This window comes from Erinaceus europaeus, chromosome 8, assembly GCF_950295315.1.
Source record: "Erinaceus europaeus chromosome 8, mEriEur2.1, whole genome shotgun sequence".
In the NCBI taxonomy this organism is placed as follows: domain Eukaryota; kingdom Metazoa; phylum Chordata; class Mammalia; order Eulipotyphla; family Erinaceidae; genus Erinaceus; species Erinaceus europaeus.
The window spans coordinates 113,877,877-113,897,620 of NC_080169.1; the positions used below are offsets into that span (position 1 = coordinate 113,877,877).

General features: G+C 45.6%; 3 protein-coding genes and 1 pseudogene across 3 annotated transcripts in view; 2 read left to right on the plus strand and 2 right to left on the minus strand.

The window, feature by feature from the left end:
- Positions 1–376, minus strand: part of DENND11 (DENN domain containing 11) — a 55,003-nt gene extending 54,627 nt beyond the window's left edge. Inside the window, exon 1 of the mRNA XM_007532093.3 lies at positions 123–376. Within this exon, the coding sequence (XP_007532155.2) occupies positions 123–360 (238 nt within the window). The 5' untranslated portion in view covers positions 361–376. The remainder of the gene's footprint in view (positions 1–122) is intronic.
- AGK (acylglycerol kinase) overlaps positions 1–19,744 on the plus strand; it is a 344,250-nt gene that overhangs the window by 195,523 nt on the left and 128,983 nt on the right. The window lies entirely within an intron of this gene.
- On the minus strand, positions 4,536–4,795 carry LOC107522998 (small nuclear ribonucleoprotein G-like; annotated as a pseudogene).
- Positions 16,512–19,744, plus strand: part of WEE2 (WEE2 oocyte meiosis inhibiting kinase) — a 30,762-nt gene continuing 27,529 nt past the window's right edge. Inside the window, exons 1-2 of the mRNA XM_007532086.1 lie at positions 16,512–16,664; positions 16,905–17,099. Of these exons, the coding sequence (XP_007532148.1) occupies positions 16,512–16,664; positions 16,905–17,099 (348 nt within the window). The remainder of the gene's footprint in view (positions 16,665–16,904; positions 17,100–19,744) is intronic.

Sequence of the window (19,744 nt, forward strand, 5' to 3'; positions counted from 1 at the left end):
GGGTGCGGGTGCGGGTGCGCTTGCGGCGATCCCCTCCCCCGCACCACCCTCTCCAAGGGCTCTTGGGGGGCGGTGCGGGATGACCCCTCTCCCAGCGCTCCCCGTCCCGCGGCGGCTCTCACCCGAGCGCGGGTCGAAGGTGACCACGAACACGGCCACCACCTGGTCCTCCTCCACGTCGCGCAGCTGCAGGCGCCCGGGCTGCAGCAGCACCTCGGGGGCGCCCCGCGGCTCCCCGGCCGGCCCGCCGCTCCCGGCCCAGCCCCGGCCTCCAGCCCGCAGCTCCGGGGCCTGCGGCGGCGACACGGCGGGGCCCTCGGCCCAGCGCAGCAGCGGCGCCGCGTCTCCGCGCTCCACCATGGCGCGGCGAGGAGGAGCCGCGGGCCGGAGGGGCGGGCCCCGGGGCGGGCTGGGGAGCTCCCCCCGCCGGCCGGCCCGCGCCTCCGCCTCCGCCCCCGCCGCGCCAGGGACCGCCGGCAGCCCCGCCCCCCCCGGCCCGCAGCGCCCCCCAGTGATCCGGCGCCTACAGCCCCCCGGTGCATCGGGAAGGCGGGCAGGGGCCGCGGGTTGGGGGCGCGGGACCTGGGCGCGCAGCCACCTGCACCACTGCACCTGTGCCTGGGCGGAGCGAAGCGGCGCGCCACCTCCGTGGGGTCACCGTCCAAGCTGGGGTGGGGGGAGGTTACGGGCCACCATGATTATACGACTGTTGACAGTCTCTGGTCCCCTAGACCGTGACAGATGTGGATTACATAATCCCGGATGTGTGGCCAGGGCTGGACTGTGTGTGGGTAGAGGTGTGTGTGTTTGAGGGAGAGGAAGAGGGAGAGGGAGAGGGAGAGGGAGAGGGAGAGGGAGAGGGAGAGGGAGAGGGAGAGGGAGAGGGAGAGGGAGAGGGAGAGGGAGAGAGAGAGGAGGGTGAGGGAGAGGGAGAGGAGGGAAAGGAGGGAGAGGGAGAGGAAGGAGAGGGAGAGGAGGGAGAAGGAGAGGGAGCGGGAGACTGTCTTCAGGTCTGCTGTCCCCTTACAAGAGCTGGAGGGCACACTGGCAAATCCTGGACCCTCCTGGGCCTCGCCATTCGTTCTAACTTAATCTCTAGTGGCGGAAAGCTATCTTGCAGGTAGCAGACATTCAAAAATGGTAAGGGTGGTGATGAGGCCCTTCTAACACACACTCACATCCAGAAATGTTTAACTTTTCATTATCTCCTGAATTTCACAAGAGGATAGAAACTGAATTTAGCTCTTAGAAAGTGTTGGGGGCGATAGAGGAAGTGGCTTAGTAGTAGTGCCCTGGACTTGCAAACATGAGGTCTTGAGTTTGAGCCCCATTACTGTATATGCTAGAGTAATGCTCTGGTTCTACCTGTTTCTTGTTCATACTTGATTTTTTTTTCTTCAAGAATGTGCATGTTCAAGGATCTGGGTTCAAGTCCCATCTCTCCACCTTCAGGGGAGAAGCTTCAGGAGCCTTCCCACCTGCAGGGGAAAGCTTCACTAGCTGTGAAGTACGTCTGTCAGTGTTTCTCTTTCTCTCTTTCCCTCATTACCTCTCCTTCCCGTCTCAGTTTCTCTCTGCTCTATCTAATAAGGAAGAATGAATGAAAGAAAGAGGGAGTGTCCATCAGCAGCAGTGGCACCAAGCCCCGGTGATAACCCTGATGGCAATAAAAAAATAAATAAAAATGAAAGAATACACTGGGAACCAAGTATGAAGAGCAGGAAAGAATAAAGAAACAATTGCATTCAGAGCCCCTAGGATAGTGTTATATGCTTAAATACATCCCATGTGTCTAAAACTTTTCAGTGAAATTACTTTACCTCCCCTTACATTAAATACAATGCTTTGTGTAAACTATATCTACATTAGAGAAATATATCAACGATATGAAAATAAATGCACATATTACACATTATATAAAATGCATTCTGTACAAGTATTTTTGAACTATATTCTAACCAATGAGTTGGCCGTTAAGATTTTGCTTATCCTGAGTTCATCAAGTCTGGGATGTAAAAATGTTCACTCATTAGCATTGCTCTGGTGACATAATTGCTGCCAAGCCCCGCAGAGGTCAAGTTCTCAAGGAGGATGAGATTAATGTTTGCTTTTGTTAGCCATCTGGGGGCTCCACCAACCTGAAACTGCTTTGAGTTACAGTCTCCTTAAGGGTCTATAGACTGAGTAGCTAGTGTGAATTCAAAGTGCAAGCTTGCAAGCTAGGAGGAACAGACTAACTCTTCCTCTTCTTTTTTCTTTTTTCCCTTCCTCTTCTCTTTCCTCTATTCCTCCTCCTTGTCATCCTCTTCTTCCTCCTCCTCCTGTTTGTACTCAGAGAAACCAGAGTTCTACTCCCTTGTACGTGGTGCTGATCAGACTTGGGAGCTCATGTATGCAAGGCATATGCTCTGCCCACAGAGGCACCTCCCTAGTCTTGGAATTCAAATTCTTAAGGGAGTTTTGTTGTTGCTTTCCTTTCTTTCTTTTTCCCCATCTCTATCCAGTGGCAAAGTAAGATGAGCACATTTCCTTGTCTGGCCCTGTGTGTGTGTGTTTGGGGGTGGGTTTGAAATAAAATACATAAAAGATAGATAGATAGATAGATAGATAGATAGATAGGAAGAATAGATTCAGATGCTTCTCCATGCTTACCTGCATAGGTGAATGTGTGTCTGTTTTGCATTTCTTGTTGCCATTAGTGTCAGGACATGACCACTTTGTCACCTAATTAAGAAGATTTTTTTTAAGTTTTATGTTTTAGGGGGCCAGGTGATGGTGCACCGGGTTAAGCATACATATTACCAAGTGCAAGGACTACATACACAAGGATCTCAGTTTGAGCCCCTAGCCCCCCCCACCTGCAAGGGTGATAGCTTCACAAACGGCAAAGCAGGTTTGCAGGTGTTTATCTTTCTCTCTATCTATCTCCCCCTCCTCTCTCAATTTCTGTCCTGCCCAATAAAATGGGGGAGGGGGATGGCTGCTAGATGCAGTGAATTCAGAGTGTCAGCACTGAGCCCCAGTGATAACTCTGGAGGCAAAAAACAACAACAATTATATTTTATACGCAATAGAGAAAGAAATTTGAGAGAGAGGGAGAGAGAGAAGCTAGAGCACCAGTCTAGTTCATGTGGCTTCAGTGATTGAAAACAGGAGACTCTGGCATGCAAGCCCTGCACTTCACAAGCTGAACTCTTTTCTCCAGCCGCCAGAATGTTTTTATAGGAATCATTTTAGTAGTTCCCTTGTACTTGTGCTTAAACATTTACTAAACTCCTCTCTTGACAATGCCCTCCCCTTTTCTCTGCTGTGCCTGAAGCACTGGCCAAATTTCACTCTTAATTAACACACGGTACCTATTTTATTCTGTGCAAGAAGCCAGCAGAGCTGTGAAGACAGACCTTCGTGTCGCCCCCCCCCCCCCCTAAGGCTTTCTGTCTAGCAGGGAAGTTAACTATGAGGCCAAGAAATAAAATACTGGATCAAGGGTGACAGACAGGGCTGGGGCAATCAACTATGCAGGTTGCTGATTTGTGGCAAACTGCCAGAGGTGGCCAGAAGTGTCACAGCTAGGGGAAGGGACGTGTGTGTGTGTGTGTGTGTGTGTGTGTGTGTGTGTGTGTATGTGTGTTTGTGTAAGATTCTAGACTGGATTCATGTGTAGAAGGGCATCAGTTTCATTTCACTCTTGTCTGCATCTGGTATTGCCATTTAAAATTTATTTTTGTCAAGTTGTCAGGTGAAAATGGCATTTATTTTCAGTTAATGTACTGTGACTGGATCTACTCAGGGGTGCAGAATATATGTTGGCAATTTGTGGTGGTCCTTCAGTGCGCTGTCTGCCTGCTGCCTCTGCTCACTGGCTCTTTGGGGTCTTCAAGCTCTCGTTATCTTTTGTGTGAGTTTGCTGAGCACTCAGAATACTAATCTTCTGTCTATCGTAGCTTTTTGCTAATACTATTTCCAACATATTGTGTGTACTCAAGGCTACTGAATTGCTTGATGAATTATGGAAGTGCTCAATTTCATGCAATCAGACATGAATTCTTTTGTGATTGTTTTTCTTTTGCTCTGAGAAATGAACCTGGCATCTCTGGCATGCACATGATTTCTGCTAGGCGGACTCTCTGGGACAACTCTTTATTCTCATTTTTATTCCTTGCCCCCATTGTGTTTAATAGTGTAATACAATATCTTTATTGATTTAATAATGATCGATAAATCCACTGGATAAGAGAGGTACAATTTCACACAATTCCCACCACCAGAGTTCTGTATCCCATCCCCTCCATTAGAAGGAAGCTTCCTTATTCTTTATCCCTCTGGGAATATGGACCCAGGATCCTTATGGGGTTCAGAAGGTGGAAGGTCAAATCTCATCTGCTATATTCTTTTTTTGACTATTACAAAAGTTTATTTAACAAACCTCCGTAAGAAAATGTACATAATTTAATTTTTATATCAAAGTGGAAAGATGCAGTGAAGGAGGGGACATATGTGGAGGCGACTGACTTCTTGTTGAACAGTCACTGTGTTTATACTTGTTCCAAGGTTTCTAACATGATGGTGCTATTTTCACCTATCACCATCATTCCAGTATGTTCTGTTGCCCACTAGTTGCTGTCTTCACACATTCATTTCTCATAAGATTCAGAAACGGGTCAAATCCCCATAGTGTTCCTTGGACATGCCTACTACCATTTAATTTCAACAACCACTTCTTGTCCATAAATTTTTTTCAACTCGGGAGGGTGAGCCTTGCGGATGGTATCTACTCTGCGAGGTCAAAGACACTTTCCAGACAAAATTCAGTCATCTGTTATATTCTTACCTTTAGCTTCCTGATTATTTAACAATTTGTTCTGCTGTATATCTTAATGCTTTTCAGCCACCAAGTTCTAGGTACTACCATGACACCAACCTGACTTCCCTGGGCAGACCACCTCACCAATGTATCCTGGAACCCTACCTCTCCAGAGCCCTGCCCCACTAGGGAAAAGTAGAAACAGGCTGGGGCTATGGATCAACCTACTAATGTCCATGTAGAGAAGCATTACAAGATTTTAAGGTTACAGTATAATTATATCACACCTACCACCCAAGCTCTATGTCCCCACCCTCCCACGTCCCAAAGATAGCTACCATATTTCTCACAAGTCTTAGAAACCATGTGCTTGCTTCTTTCTTCTCTTTCTCTCTTCCTTCCTTTCTTTCCTTCTTCCTTCCTTCCTTTCTTTCTTTTTTTCTTTCTTTCTTCCTCTCTCTCTATCTCTCTATTTCATGTGTATCAGCTCTCTAGATTCTGGATATAAGTTAAATAATCCAGTAGTTTTCTTTCATCTCATTATTTATTTATTTATTTATTTATTAATATTTATTTTCTTTTGTTGCCCTTGTTTTTTATTGTTGTAGTTATTATCGTTGTTGTTGGCTAGGACAGAGAGAAATGGAGAGAGGAGGGGAAGACAGAGAGGGGCAGAGAAAGAAAGACACCTGCAGACCTGCTTCACCGCCTGTGAAGCGACTCCCCTTGCAGATGGGGAGCCGGGGCTCGAACCCAGATCCTTATGCATCTCATTATTTATTTCACTAAGCATATTCACCTCCAGTTCCATCCACTTTGTTCCAAAAGACACAATATCTCATTATTATTATTTTTTAGAGTAGTATTCTATAAAATATTTATTCCATAACTTTTTTAGCCAGTATTCTGTTGATGGACATTTAGGCTGCTTCCACTATTTGGCTGTTGTGTTTATTCTTTATTCTAGAGACAAAGAGAGGGCTAGGCAGAGAATGGAGAGAGAAAAATAGATACATCAGTAGCTCTTCCCCATCTATGGAACCTCACTGGTGCCATTGATGGTGCTCTCGTGTGTAGGGGTTGGAACTCATGGCCTGGAGCTTGGTAAGGCAGGTACTTTATTGGATGAGCTATCTCTCAACCCCTTTGGGGTCCTTTTAAAAATGTCTCTTTACTATCTAGAAGGTTGGTCCTCACCCAGAAATTTGATGGACATTCATTTCTTTCTTCTAGTTAAATGATCAGTTTTTCTTCTAGCTAATTTTCTTCTAGTTAACTGATCATTTTATCTCTTTAATTTGATTTCCTGATTACTAGTATGTTCAAGATATTTGGCTAATTGATCTTTCACACTTGATCTCTTTATCTATTCATTGTTAATATTGATATGATATGAAGTCACTCTCAATTTTTCTTTCTTTCTTTTCTTTTCTTTTCTTTCTTTCTTTCTTTTTTTTTTTTTTGTTTACCAGAGCACTGATCAGCTCTGGTTTATGGTGGTGCAGGGGACTGAACCTGGGACTTTGGAGCCTCAGGCATGAGAGTCTGCTTACATAACCATTACGCTATCTACCCCCGCCAAGAATCTCAACTTTTTGAATAGTCAACTAATCACTGCTGTCCCACATATTGAATAATTATTTCCCTTTCTGTGATTTATAATCCCCTTTTCAAGCACAATATTAAATGACTGATATTCACTAATCTATATATACTTTGCCATTCATCTATCGGTGGATGAGTGCCATTTCAATCATGTAAATATATATATATATAACATGCACTTATATATTTGGTGATTATTTTTCATGTGGCATTTAAAACCACTTTATCCAGTTCCATGAACATGTGTTTTGTTGTTTTTTTTTTTTCTTTTTTTAATTCAAATCACCTGAGAATCCACATTTCCTGGAGAGGAATTCATATTCTAGAGTAGATTGCAATAGGCCTGAGGTGAAATCAGGGACACCAGGAGCAGAAGGCTATTGCCTCCAAGGAAAAGGCAGTAATAGGTCTAGAGGGATTTCACCTAGACTAGACGCAGGGGTGTAGAGAGAGGGAGAAGTCACTTGGTTAGGAAGCTGCAAATCTGAAGTTCAAAAGGGAGGCTGTGATGCAGACATAGATTCAGAGGTCACCAACTTCCAGAGAGGGTTTAAAGCTATGGATCATGGCTAAGGAGACAGTATAATGGTTCTGCAAAAGACTACCATGCCTGAGGCTCTGAGGTCCCAGGTTCAATCCCTAGCACCACCATAAGCCAGAGCTGAGCAGTGCTTTGGTGTCTATCTTAAAAAAATTTTTTTAATTGATTGATTTAATAACGATCAACAATACCATAGGATAAGGAGGGGTACAATTCCACACAATTCCCCCCATCAGAGTTCCGTATCACCCCCCCCCATCCATTGGAAACTTTCCTTTTCTTTATCTCTTTGGGAATATAGACCCAGTATCATTATGGGGTGCAGAAGGTAGAAGGTCTGCCTTCTGTAATTGCTTCTCTACTGGGTCTTTTTCTGTCTTACTCTGTATCTTTCTCTCACACATTAAAATAAAAAATGATGCTTCAAAGAAGTGAATATATAATATAAATTTTATTTATGTATTTGGGTAGACAGAGAGAAATCAAGAGGAGGGGGGATAGAGAAGGAAGGAGACAGAGAGACACCTACAGCCCTCCTTAACCCTTTGTGAAGCTCTCCCCCTGTAGGTGGGGACAGGGTCTTGAACCTGGGTCCTTCCGCACTGTGACATGTGCATTCAACTATTGTGCTACCACCTGGCCCCGTGAATGCATAATATATAGAGAACCAGGACTGGAGGTTGGGGACTAAACCCCAGGACCTACAGAGAAGTCAAGAGATGATTCCAATACCTTCTGGACCACTTTAAAATATAGACAGGTTTTAAATGTATATTTTTATTTATATACTATAAATGACATATGTCACATATCATTTATATACCTATACATACATCTTCATTTCCTTGATTTTTTTTTTTTGTTAGTGCCAGGGATTGCTTTATTAATTGTTAAAAAGATTTTGCTAGGTAGACATCGGTGGTGGTAAAAGATTAAAATATCAAATTGCACACAGATGGATAATGAGAACTCACTGCCCTCCTGCTTTCCTTTCCCTGCTCTCTTTCATTCTGAGGCAAACACTTTTCACAGCTTCTGTGTCCAGAGTTTCTGGTGGTTATCTTCTGTGGAAGAGTGTTACTTCTTTATCACAGCCCACTGAAAAACAGTAAAACTTTGGCTTCTTTGTTTCCCTGCTCCTTGACTAAGTTTTTTCATTCAGATAGAGAAACAGGGATGGAGTGGATAGAAAGAAAGAAAGAAAGAAAGAAAGAAAGAAAGAAAGAAAGAAAGAAAGACCACAGCACAAGAGTTCTCCCAGTGCTGTAGCATCTCCCATGTGGTGTGGGGGTTCAAAGCTGGACCATGTGCAAGACAAGGCACCTGCCCTACCTGATGAGCTGTCTCTCTGGTTCTTAACTTTGTGTTAATGGTGGTTAAGTTTCAGCGTGGTGTAGAGTCCACACTCTGTTGAGTGTGACATCCTGGGTTTGCGCCTAGGTGTCCCATGGAAACACCATGGACTGCAGCAGGAGAAGGTCCATGAAAGATGGAGTGGTTGTTGGGGTGTCTCGCCTCTCTGGGCTGCTTTCTTCTGCCTGCCTTTAAAAAAACAAACAGGGGGTGGGGGTCGAGCGGTGGCGCAGTGGGTTAAGCGCATGTGGCGCAAAGCGCAGGGACCGGCGTAAGGATCTCGGTTCGAGCCCCCGGCTCCCCACCTGCAGGGGAGTCGCTTCACAGGCGGTGAAACTTGTCTGCAGGTATCTATCTTTCTCTCCCCTTCTCTGTCTTCCCCTCCTCTCTCCATTTCTCTCTGTCCTATCCAACAACGAATTGCATCAACAAGGGCAATAATAATAACCACAACGAAGCTACAACAAGGGCAACAAAAGGGGGAAAAAATGGCCTCTAGGAGCGGTGGATTCATGGTGCAGGCACCGAGCCCAGCAATAACCCTGGAGGAGGAAAAAGAAAAAAACAAACAAACAAACAGGGGGTCGAACGGTAGCACAACAGGTTAAGCGCAGGTGGCACAAAGCGCAAGGACTGGTGGAAGGATCCTGGTTCGAGCCCCCGGCTCCCCACCTGCAGGGGAGTCGCTTCACAGGCCATGAAGTAGGTCTGCAGGTGTCTATCTTTCTCTCCCCCTCTCTGTCTTCCCCTCCTCTTTCCATTTCTCTCTGTCTTATCCAACAATGACGACATCAACTACAACAACAATAATAACTACAACAATAAAACAACAAGGGCAACAAAAGGGAATAAATAAATAAATAAATATTAAAAATACGCAATAGAAAATTGGGCCAGGGAGTAGTGTGGTGAGTACTACTTTGCTGAGTAGTGTGGTGCCCTGGGCTCAGTCCCTGGCATTTGATACCAATGTATGGACGTGGATATATTTCATGATTCAACACCAGGGTATTTTCAGAGCCTGAATAACTCAGTCCTGCTGTGCTTTTATTTTTATATATCTTTTAAATGTATTTTATTTGCTTTACTATGTTTTTCTAATGTTTGATAGGACAGAGAGAAATCGAAAAGGTAGGGAGAGATAGAGTGATAGATAAAGAGAGAGACTTGCAGCACTGCTTCACTCCTTGTGAAGATTTCCTCCTGCAGATTAGGGGTTGGGGGCTTGAACCAGGGTCCTAAAGTATGGTAAAGCGTACACTATTTACATTTTTATTTTTACCTTTTTTTTCCTTTTTTGCCTCCAGGGTTATCGATTGGGCTCAGTGCCTGCATCACAAATCCACTGCTCCTGGAGGCTATTTTTTTCCCTTTTGTTGCCCTTGTTTTATCATTGTTGTGGCTATTATTGTCATTGCCATTTGTGTCATTGCTATTGGATAGGACAAAGAGAAATGGAGAGAGGAGGGGAAGACAGATAGGAGGAGAGAAAGACAGACACCTGTAGACCTGCTCCACCACTTGTGAAGTGACCTCCCTGTAGGTGGGGAGCCGGGGCCTTGAACCAGGATCCTTATGCTGGTCCTTGTGCTTCATGCCATGTGCACTTAACCTGCTGTGCTACTGCCCAAACCTCTATTTTTACCTTTTACCAAAATATTGCTCAACTCTGGCTTATAGTGGTGTGAGGGATTGAACTTGCGTCCTTGGACCCTCAAGCATGAGAAGCTTTCTGCAGAACAATTATGTTGTTTCCCCCTCATGACTCAGTCTTAATTTGATCTTCAATAAATAAAAGATATGGTGGCACTTGACTTCGTCTTGTTCCAGCTCTTTTTCTTCCTTACCACTGTCCCTCCTGATCGAAGGGGGTTAACCTCCCCACACCTGCATGTCTGCTCTTGGAGTCACAGGCTCACAATCAAATCTATCATTTTCCATGAAATTTTCTATTATTATAACCAGTGGTCAATCAAGAACATTTTTTTCTTTTGCCATCAGGATTATCACTGGGGCTCAGTGCCTGCATGATGAATCCACTGCTTCAGAGGCCATTTCTTCTCCTCCTTCTCTCTCTCTCTCTCTCTTTTTTTTTTTCTGCCTCCAGGGTTATTGCTGGGGCTCATGAATTCACTGCTCCTGGAGGCCTTTTTTTTTTTTTTTCTCCTTTTGTTGCCCTTGTTGTTGTAGCCTTGTTGTGGTTATTATTGTTGTTCATGTCATTCGCTGTTGGATAGGACAGAGAGAAATGGAGAGAGGCGAGAAAGACAGAGAGGGGGAGAGAAAGATAGACACCTGCAGACCCGCTTCACTGCCTCTGAAGCCACTCCCCTGCAGGTGGGGGAGCTGGGGGCTTGAACTGGGATCCTTCCACCGGTCCTTGCACTTTGCACCACCTGCTCTTAACCCACTATGCTACTGCCCGACCCCCTCTCCTTCTTTTTAAATAGGACATAGAAATTGAGAGGTAAGGGGAGATAGAAAGGGGAAGAGAGAGAGAGAGATATGGAGAGAGAGTGTCTTGCAGCCTTGCTTCACAGCTGGTGAAGTCCCCACCCCCTCCCTGCAGGTGGGGACCAGGAGGCTCAAATTAGAATCTTTGATCATGGTAATGTGTGCACTCAACTGGATGGAAGAAAGGAAGAAAGAAAGAAAGAAAGAAAGAAAGAAAGAAAGAAAGAAAGAAAGAAAGAAAGAAAAAGAAAGAAAGAAAGAAAAAGAAAGAGATAGAGAGATAGGTTTAGGGCTAGCAAAATAACTCAGCTAGTGTGCTGCTTTGCCATTGATGAGACCCAGGTTCAAGCCTAGCCTCCCACATTATTGAAGGAAGCTTCAATGCTACAGTTTCTTTCACTCTTGTTGCCTCTTTGTCTGTATCAAAACCAAAAACCAAAACAAGCAAAAAAGAAAGAAAAGATTCAAAAAGCAAAGGTAAATGAGGAATCCAAGCTTGGTACCATGTGCTTCAATTACCAAGGTGGAAGAGCCCACTCTGGGGGTGAATTCAAGGCCCCACATCTTGCAAAGTGATTGGTCTAGACAGCATTGCTGCCTCTGGACTTCAGGGTGGGCTTAAGGTCAGAGGACAGTCTGAGTCTCCAAGCTCCCCCAGGCTTCAGCAGGGTCAGCAGAACGTTGGAAGAACTGGAGTTTCAGGGTTGGCTCCTCCCCCGTCCCGACCAGCATAGAAGACCAGCGAAGACCTGTGACCACAAATACGCAAAGAGGATCCCCAACTCTGAATCTTTTCCGTAAAGCAGATTCGCTTTCTTTTCCTAAGCCCTTTCAAAAAAGGATCTGTTGGCTACCCAACACCTCTCAGGTACTAATGGAAAGTCTCCGCCCCTTTTCCTCTGGTTTTCTAGTACTTAGAGTCCCCTTCAACCTTCCTTTCTTCCTTCCTTCCTTCCTTCCTTCCTTCCTTCCTTCCTTCCTTCCTTCTTCCTCCCCTCCCTTTCCTCCTTCCTTTCTTCCTACCTTCATTCCTTTCCTTCTTTCTCTCAAGGAATAGAGCGAAATTGAGAAGGAAGGGAGAGATTGAGAGGAAGAGAAACACCTGCAGACCTACTTTATTGCTTGTGAAACTTCCTCACTGCAGGTGGGGAGTGGGAGCTTGCGTGTGTGTATACTCTACTAAGGGCACCATCTCTCTCTCTCTCTCTCTCATATGTCTTCTTTCTGTTAATAATTAAGAACTTATTGATTTATCATTGATTTACAATAATATAAAATTTCAAGATTACAGGAGTCAGGAGGTGGTGCGGGGATAGAATGCATGCCTAGCCTTGAGTGAGGCCCTGGGTTCGAACCGTGGCACCATAGAAAGCACCAAGGGAACTCCATGGATGGTGGAGTGATGTCTGCCCCACTCTTTACCCACCCTAGGTATATTAAATTAAAATTTAAACTGGAGAGGCAACTTGGAGCCATTGCTCATGTGTAAGGTCCTCAGTGCTATGTTAAAAAAAACTTTTAGAGGTTCATACTTCTTTGTGTCCATGAATTTTGATGTATCTACCACCAAAGTCCTATCCACTACTGTCCTGAATAGCTTCCCTTCCCACAGATCCACTCAGCCAGCAGGGGAAGCTTTTGATCTGGGATGGATGCCTGTAGCATCAGCATGTACTGAAGTGAAGGTGGAATGTTGCACAGTGTGAAGAGACTAAGAACAAAAGAAGAGTGAAACAGGAGGGCAGGGAAGGTAACTAGCAAGCAGAGCAAAGACTCTTCCTTGCCTGAGGTGTTAGGTTCAATCCCAGCATCATATATACTGGCACTGGTGTGTGTGTGTGTGTGTGTGTGTGTGTGTGTGTGTGTGTGTGTGTGTGTGTGGGTCTTTCTACTTGCTTGCTGCATTTATGGCCTCACTGCAAACTATTGTGTACTTTTGCTTTCAGATATACATTTTCCCCTAACTTATGGATACATGTATATATATATATGCCTTATCTCATGGGCCCTGGTCTACATCTTGGTTTTGAGGCTTTGTTAGAAAGTGCACTATATAAAATGGAAATAAGGAGTCCTATGAGCTAGGAAAGGTCTCACCAGAATAATGAAGCTGGAGGGTTGACATTCCACACCTGATGTCTATGGACACAGTCTGAATTGAAATGTGTTGAGGTGGCACCGGTTGCACTGATTAGGTTGGGATCAGTAGATGCAGTATCAGTTGGTGTGAATTTGAGAGAAGCATGCAGGAAAGTGAGCCCCACCCCAGAGTTTCCAGGACTGGGAGAAATACGGGTTTTGTAGAGATTGGGGAATGTTCCTGCTGTCTTAGGGTTTAAGATGGCAATAGTTATTGCTGTAACCAAATTATTTGGCAGTTGGGTTAACTTAGAAAATCCTATCGTTAGAATTAGCTGACAATTCACCTCACCAGGTGAACTGTCTTGTGCACCCAGACTGAGCCATCATATCCCCAGATGGCTAATTTGGGTAGGTTCCTGGGGGTGGGGGCAGGGCGGGGTGGGGCAAAGGGAGGGTTGGTGGTGTGTGGACTTCCCTGACAGCTGAAAAAGTGCTTTGGGGGGGGGGGGGTCGGGTGTTAGCACAGAGGGTTAAGTGCATATGGCTTGAAGCTCAAGTAATGGTGTAAGGATCCTGGTTCGAGCCCCAGGCTCCCCACCTGCAAGGAGGTCTCTGCTTCCCCTCCTCTCTCCATTTCTCTCTGTCCTATCCAATAAAAATGATATCAGTAACAACAATAATAATAACCACAACAACGATAAAACAACAAGGGCAACAAAAGGGAAAAAAATGGCCTCCAGGAGCAGTGGATTTGTGCTGCAGGCACCCAGCCCCAGCAATAACCCTGGAGGGGAAAAAAAAAGTGCTTTCCCATCTCCTTGGCCTCTCTCCCAGTCAGTGTTAATCTGGATTCACCTCTACGTGAGTTCAGGTTGGAGATGGGAAAACATAAGTGAGGGGCAAAGGATCCCGGTTTGAGCTGCCGGCTCCCCACCCGCAGGGGAGTCGCTTCACAGGCGGTGAAGCAGGTCTGCAGGTGTCTGTCTTTCTCTCCCTCCACCCCGTCTTCCCCTCCTCTCTCCATTTCTCTCTGTCCTATCCAACAACAATGACATCAATAACAACAATAATAATTACAACAATAAAACAACAAGGGCAACAAAAGGGAATAAATAAATATTTAAAAAAACAGAAAGAGGGGAGATAGCACAATATGAAAACTTCCTCCAGTGTGTTAGTGGTTGAGTTTGAATCTGAATTATGCTACAGCAAAGCAAGCACGCTAGCCAAGTAAGCTAATTCTCTAGCCTTTTCCTTTCCCTCTCTCTTCCTATCTTCTACCCCTTTCCCTTTCTCTTTCTTTCTCTCTCTCCCTTTCATTCTTTCTTTTCCTCTTCTCTCCCTCCCTTTCTCGTTCTCCATTTCCCTTTCTCTCCCTTTTCCTCTTTCTATCTTTCTTTTTCCTTTTTCTCCCTCCGTTTCTTTTTCTCCATTTCTCTCTCTCTCTCTCTCTCTCTCTCTCATGTGAAAGATTCCACAGTATGAAACTTCCTTCAATAATGTGGGAGCCAGGGTCAAACTTGGGTTGTGTACGTGGCAAAGCAGCACACTATTCAAGAGAGCTATTTCACTCACCCTATTTTCTCTTTCTCTTCCTTCCTATTTCTTTCTTTCTAAAGATTTACTTATTTTTTATGAGGATGAATGGATAGATAGATACCAGAATACTGCTGAGCATACACAGTACAGGAAATTGAACCTGCGGCATCAGGTATGCAAGTCCTGTGCTCTGTCTGCTGAGCTATCTCCCTGAATCACCATTTTCCTTTTCATGGCTGACACATGGTCTCTGCTACAAAATGATAAAATTGGCCTTTTAAATAGTTTTCCAAGAATTTTGTACCCTCCCTCTTTCCTGAAGGACTCTTTCCAGAGTTCCCAGGGAGTTTCCCCTCCCTCCCTCTAAGAAATCATGCAAGTCTAAGAACTCTTCACAGTTAAGAAAATGGAGTTGACAAAGGAAGGTTTTGGGGACCAACAGCATTGTAATTTAAAGTGATGTTTGGGGCCCAAGAGGTGGCACTGTGGATAACACACTGGACTCTCAAGGATGTGGTCCTGAGTTCAGCCCTGATAGCACATGTACCAGAGTGATGCTCTGGTTAAAAAAAAAAAAAAATTTAAAAAACTGGTATATTCATAGGCTCTTTGGAATATAACTAAAATAGGCCTACTAACTATCTACAAAATGGGGACCCCCTCAACTCTTCATATGAATTATTCCAGCCTTTAGGTTCATGATTAGTCAACAATTTGGCTTTATATGTTAACTCTTTTTTCAGCCACCAGGTTCCAGATGCTAGCATGATTCCAACCAGACTTCCCTGGACAGATAACCCCACCAATGTGACCTGGAGCCCTGTTTCCCCAGAACCCCACCCAACTAGGGAAAAAGAGACCCAGGCTGGGAGTATGGATCAACCTTCCAACGCCCACATTCAGCAGGGAAGCAATTACAGAAGCCAGACCTTCCACCTTCTGCATCCCATAATGACCCTGGGTCCATGCTCCCAGAGGATAAAGAATAGGAAAGCTATCAGGGGAGGGGATGGGATAGGGAATTGTGGTGGTGCGAATTGTGTGGAGTTGTACCCCTCTTACACTATGTTTTTTGGTCAGTGTTTCCTTTTTATAAATAAAAATTAAAAAAAAAAACAAGTAGTGCTTCTCTGCTTCATTGTGGAGCAGACAACATTTTCTAAGCTTTTTGTTGTCAATTAAAAAATCCGCTTGGGAGTCGGCCTGTAGTGCAGCGGGCTAAGTGCAGGTGGCGCAAAGCACAAGGACTGGCATAAGGATCCTGGTTCGAACCCCGGCTCCCCACCTGCAGGGGAGTCGCTTCACAGGCGGTTAAGCAGGTCTGCAGGTGTCTATCTTTCTCTCCTCCTCTCTGTCTTCCCCTCCCTCTCTCCATTTCTTTCTGTCCTATCCAACAACGACAACAACAACAATAATAACTACAACAATAAAACAACAAGGGCAACAAAAGGGAATAAATAAATAAAAAATTTAAAAAAAATCCGCTTGATCTCCTGGAAGCCCCAGCTGCTAAGACCTGGGTGAGGGTCTGTGGTGCCTAAAATAGGAGGCATAGATCCAAAGTGTGTCTCCACTGGGGTGCTGAGCTCTGGCTATGTTTTGAGGTTGTTTCAGAGCATGACGATGCTGAATTTGAATTCACTGCTCTTCATCTTTGGGTGGGGGGCACCAAAGAGGGGAGGGTGCACTTTCTTTCTAAATGGTTGATATAAAAGAAGGAAAGCAGTTTATTTCCATTACTCAGCTTGGAGTGGGTACTCTTTAAAGTCGTACTTTGCAAAAGACATGCACCTGTCTTGCTGGTGTTTGCAGCACATGGCTTCAGGGAGCCCATTGGGACATTATCCTTTGGAGCTTGCTTTCATCATTGTGGAAATTGAGCTAAGCTGAGGGTTTAGGGAGATGATGTACTTAAGGGGAGATAGCTGGCTGGGGGCACCAGGTGGCTGTTGTCAGTGGAAAGAAGGAAGGAGAGAAAGAAGCAAGGAAGGAGGAAAGAAAGAAAGAAAGAAAGAAAGAAAGAAAGAAAGAAAGAAAGAAAGAAAGAAAGAAAGGGCTACAACTCGGGTTTAGCTAGCTTACTTGACGTGCTTCTCCCCACTTCTGCTATATTCCAAGGCTCCCCGGCTTGAGATGGGCGACAGCAACACTAACAGAGAACTGAGGCAGAAATTGAACTTCTCCTACAGCGAAGAAGAGGCAGAATACAGTGAGCAGAAGGAAGCCCAGGAGACTGGGAAGACCCCCAAACAAACCCCAGAGAAGTCTGAAACTCAGGACCCAGAGGCAAAGCTCACCCCATCCAAAACATCCTCTGGGGATGTCCGTGACTTTGACACTTCCTGGGAGAGGGAATTGGAGAGTCTAGGCCAAACCCCAGTGAAGTCAGAAGCTCAGGACCCAGAGACAAAGCTCAGCCCCCCCAAAACACCCTCTGGGGATGTCCGTGACTTTGACACTTACTGGGAGAGGAAGTTGGCTAGTCTAGACCAAACCCCAGTGAAGGCAGAAGTTCAAGACCCAGAGGCAAAGCTCAGTCCCCCGAAGACACCCTGTGGGAATGTCCGTGACCTTAACACTTCCTGGGAGAGGGGCTGGGAGAGTCCAGATCCGGCTCTGAAGACCCCAAAGAGCAGTACTCTCAGGCATCCTGAGACACCAGCCTCGCCAGATAAAAGGAGCCACCTGCTGCAGGAGGTGAACACTCCCTTCACCCCCAAAGTGAGTAGCTGACCTGGGTGGGGGGACACTGGGGTGGCCAAGAGGTGCTTCTTCACTTCAGCTCTCAGAGGACAAGCACCAGCCACTTATTTCTCTGTTGATTCCACTTTTTTGATTGACTGGACCTTCGTTGGCAATCTTATGTGATGCTAGGAGTATGTGTCCACACCTGCATGTTGGTGCCACCTAAGTTCCAGGGCCATTACACCACAGAGATCCCTCTACCTTCTTCCCCCTACTTCTAGAACCCCCCCCCCCCCACACACACACACACACACTTCTACTCACAGTCTAAGACTTAGTTTGGAGGGCTGGGTATGCTTAGTTGAGGACGTGAGTTACCATGTGCCAAGGACCCGGGTTCAAGCTCCTGGTTCCTACCTGCAGCAGGGAAGATCCGCAAGTGGTGGAGCAGTGCCACAGGCATCTCTCTCTCCTCCTCCTTCCATATCAGTTTCTGTTTCTACCCAGTAAATGAATGAATAAACTTAAAAAAAAAAAGTTAGTTTGGGACTAGCCAAATAGCTGAATTGGATAATGTGCTGCTTTGCCATGTGTATAACTCAGGTTCAAGCCTGGCCCGCAGTACGCTGAAGAAAGGTTTGGTATGTGGTCTCTGTTCTCTGTCTCTGTCTAAACAAGGAAGGATGTTGGTTATTATCACTTGCACGTGTGTTTGTTGTAGTTATCTGTATTTACCAGATCCACAGATGGAGTGAAGCCGTTGGTAGCTGTCTTTCACTCCCTTGTTTACTTCACTTAGCTCTGTCACCTTCAGTCCCACGCATTTCATCCTGAAAGGCACAATATGAGAAATGGCCATTTTTTTCCCCTTATCAGGTCACATTTTTGTGTGTGTGATTAATATTGGTTTACAAGATTGTAAGATTACAGGGTATATAGTTCCACACCACACCTGCCAGCAGAGTTCTGTGTCTCCACCCTCCCAAAGATAAACACCACAGTTCTCACCAAGTCTCAGAGACTATATGTTTGCTTTTGGTTGTTCTGTTTGCTATTTTTGCAAGTCCATATATATCAGATCTCTAGATTCCACATATGAGTGAAGCCATCTGGAAGGTGTCTTTCACGTCTTTGCTTATTTCACTTAGCACAGTCACCTCCAGCTTTACTTATTTCATTTCGCTTCCTTTCTCGTTCACCCTACATCTATTACTACTTCCAAGTGTCTTTCCCTTTTGTCCTCTCTTCTCTGATAAGTGAAGCCATGCCTGACTTCCTCTGGTGTTCTCTAAATTTGCTTCCCTTTCATTGCTGGTATAAAAACAAGGTTCCCAGTGACAAACATTTCATGTCCTGGTGGAATTGGGCTTCAGAGCCCTCTGGTTTACTTCTCCTATCATTTGCCTTTCTGGGGGTATGGACCAAAATTCTCTTTGGGGAGTGTAGAAGGTGGGATTCAGTCTTCTGCAACTGTTTCTACCCTGGACATGGGCATTGGCAGGTTCATTCAGACCCCCCTTTGCTGGCCTTTTTATTCAGGGCAAGAGACGCAGAGGGTGAGAGAGATAAGACAACAACGGAGAGTTGTTGTCCAGAGTTGTCATGTAGTGCCAGGGCTCAAACCTAGGTTGTGCACATGACAAGGCACTCATCCTATGCAGTGAGCTGTCTTTCCTGCCCCTCCCCCCCATCTATAATGGTCCAGGTTCTTCACTTCCATGCAAGCAAAGAGGGGAGTGTGTTGCTAGTTCTCTGCTCACTGAGGATGGCACAGAGGCAAAGATCCCATAGAGTTAGCATGTTCCTGTGACATTCCCCCCTCCCCTCCATGAAAGCCAGGGAAGTGGTGGGGCTCACTCTACAGACTGCCATTGGGGTCTGTGAGCCTCAGGACTGAGTGAGTGAATGCAGCTTATTGGCTTGAGGTACTTGGATCATCAGAGCAACATCTGTGCTTCTGATCCAGCCCAGCTGTTGCCAGCAGGTCTCTCCGGGACCTGCTGAGTTTGAGCCCCCATCTGTTGCTGTGAGCCACTGAACATACTGTCTGAAGGATAGCGAGATAGCTCTCATAGGTTCACGTGTGCAGTGGTTCCAGCACCAACCAACCATCCTTTTTTTCTCTCCCAAAAGCAAAACAAAACAAAATAAAACACTTAAGCTTAGGGCATAAGACAGAGTCTCTGGGCTCTAAGAGCCAGGTTCAAAGAGAGAGAGTGAACAAGGAGGAAGAAAAAGGTCTGGGCAGTGGTGCATCTGGTTGAATGCACATGTTAATATGCACAAGGACCCAGGTTCAAGCCCCTACTGCCCACATGCAGGAGGGAAACTTCACAGTGCTGGAAGAGTCTTTCTCTCTCCCTTTCCCCCCTCTCCTTCCCATCCTATTAAATACATTAAATACATTTTATTTTTAAGGAAGATGGAGGCCAGAGCCTCTGAGAGTCACGTGTAGTGTCTGAATCAAATCTGGGACCTTACAGATGGAAGTCCTGTGCTCTTCCCATTGAGTCCACTCTTGGCTTCCCGAGCAAACTTCAGACACTGACTGGAGCTCCATGAGAGCCTCGAGTTCTCTGTAATGGTTACTCAATCAACTTAGTGGGGTGGTCAGGAGAAAGTAGGAAAGGCACATCAGACGGAGGGCAAAGAGAGTCAGTGTGGTTTCAGTCAATGAAAAT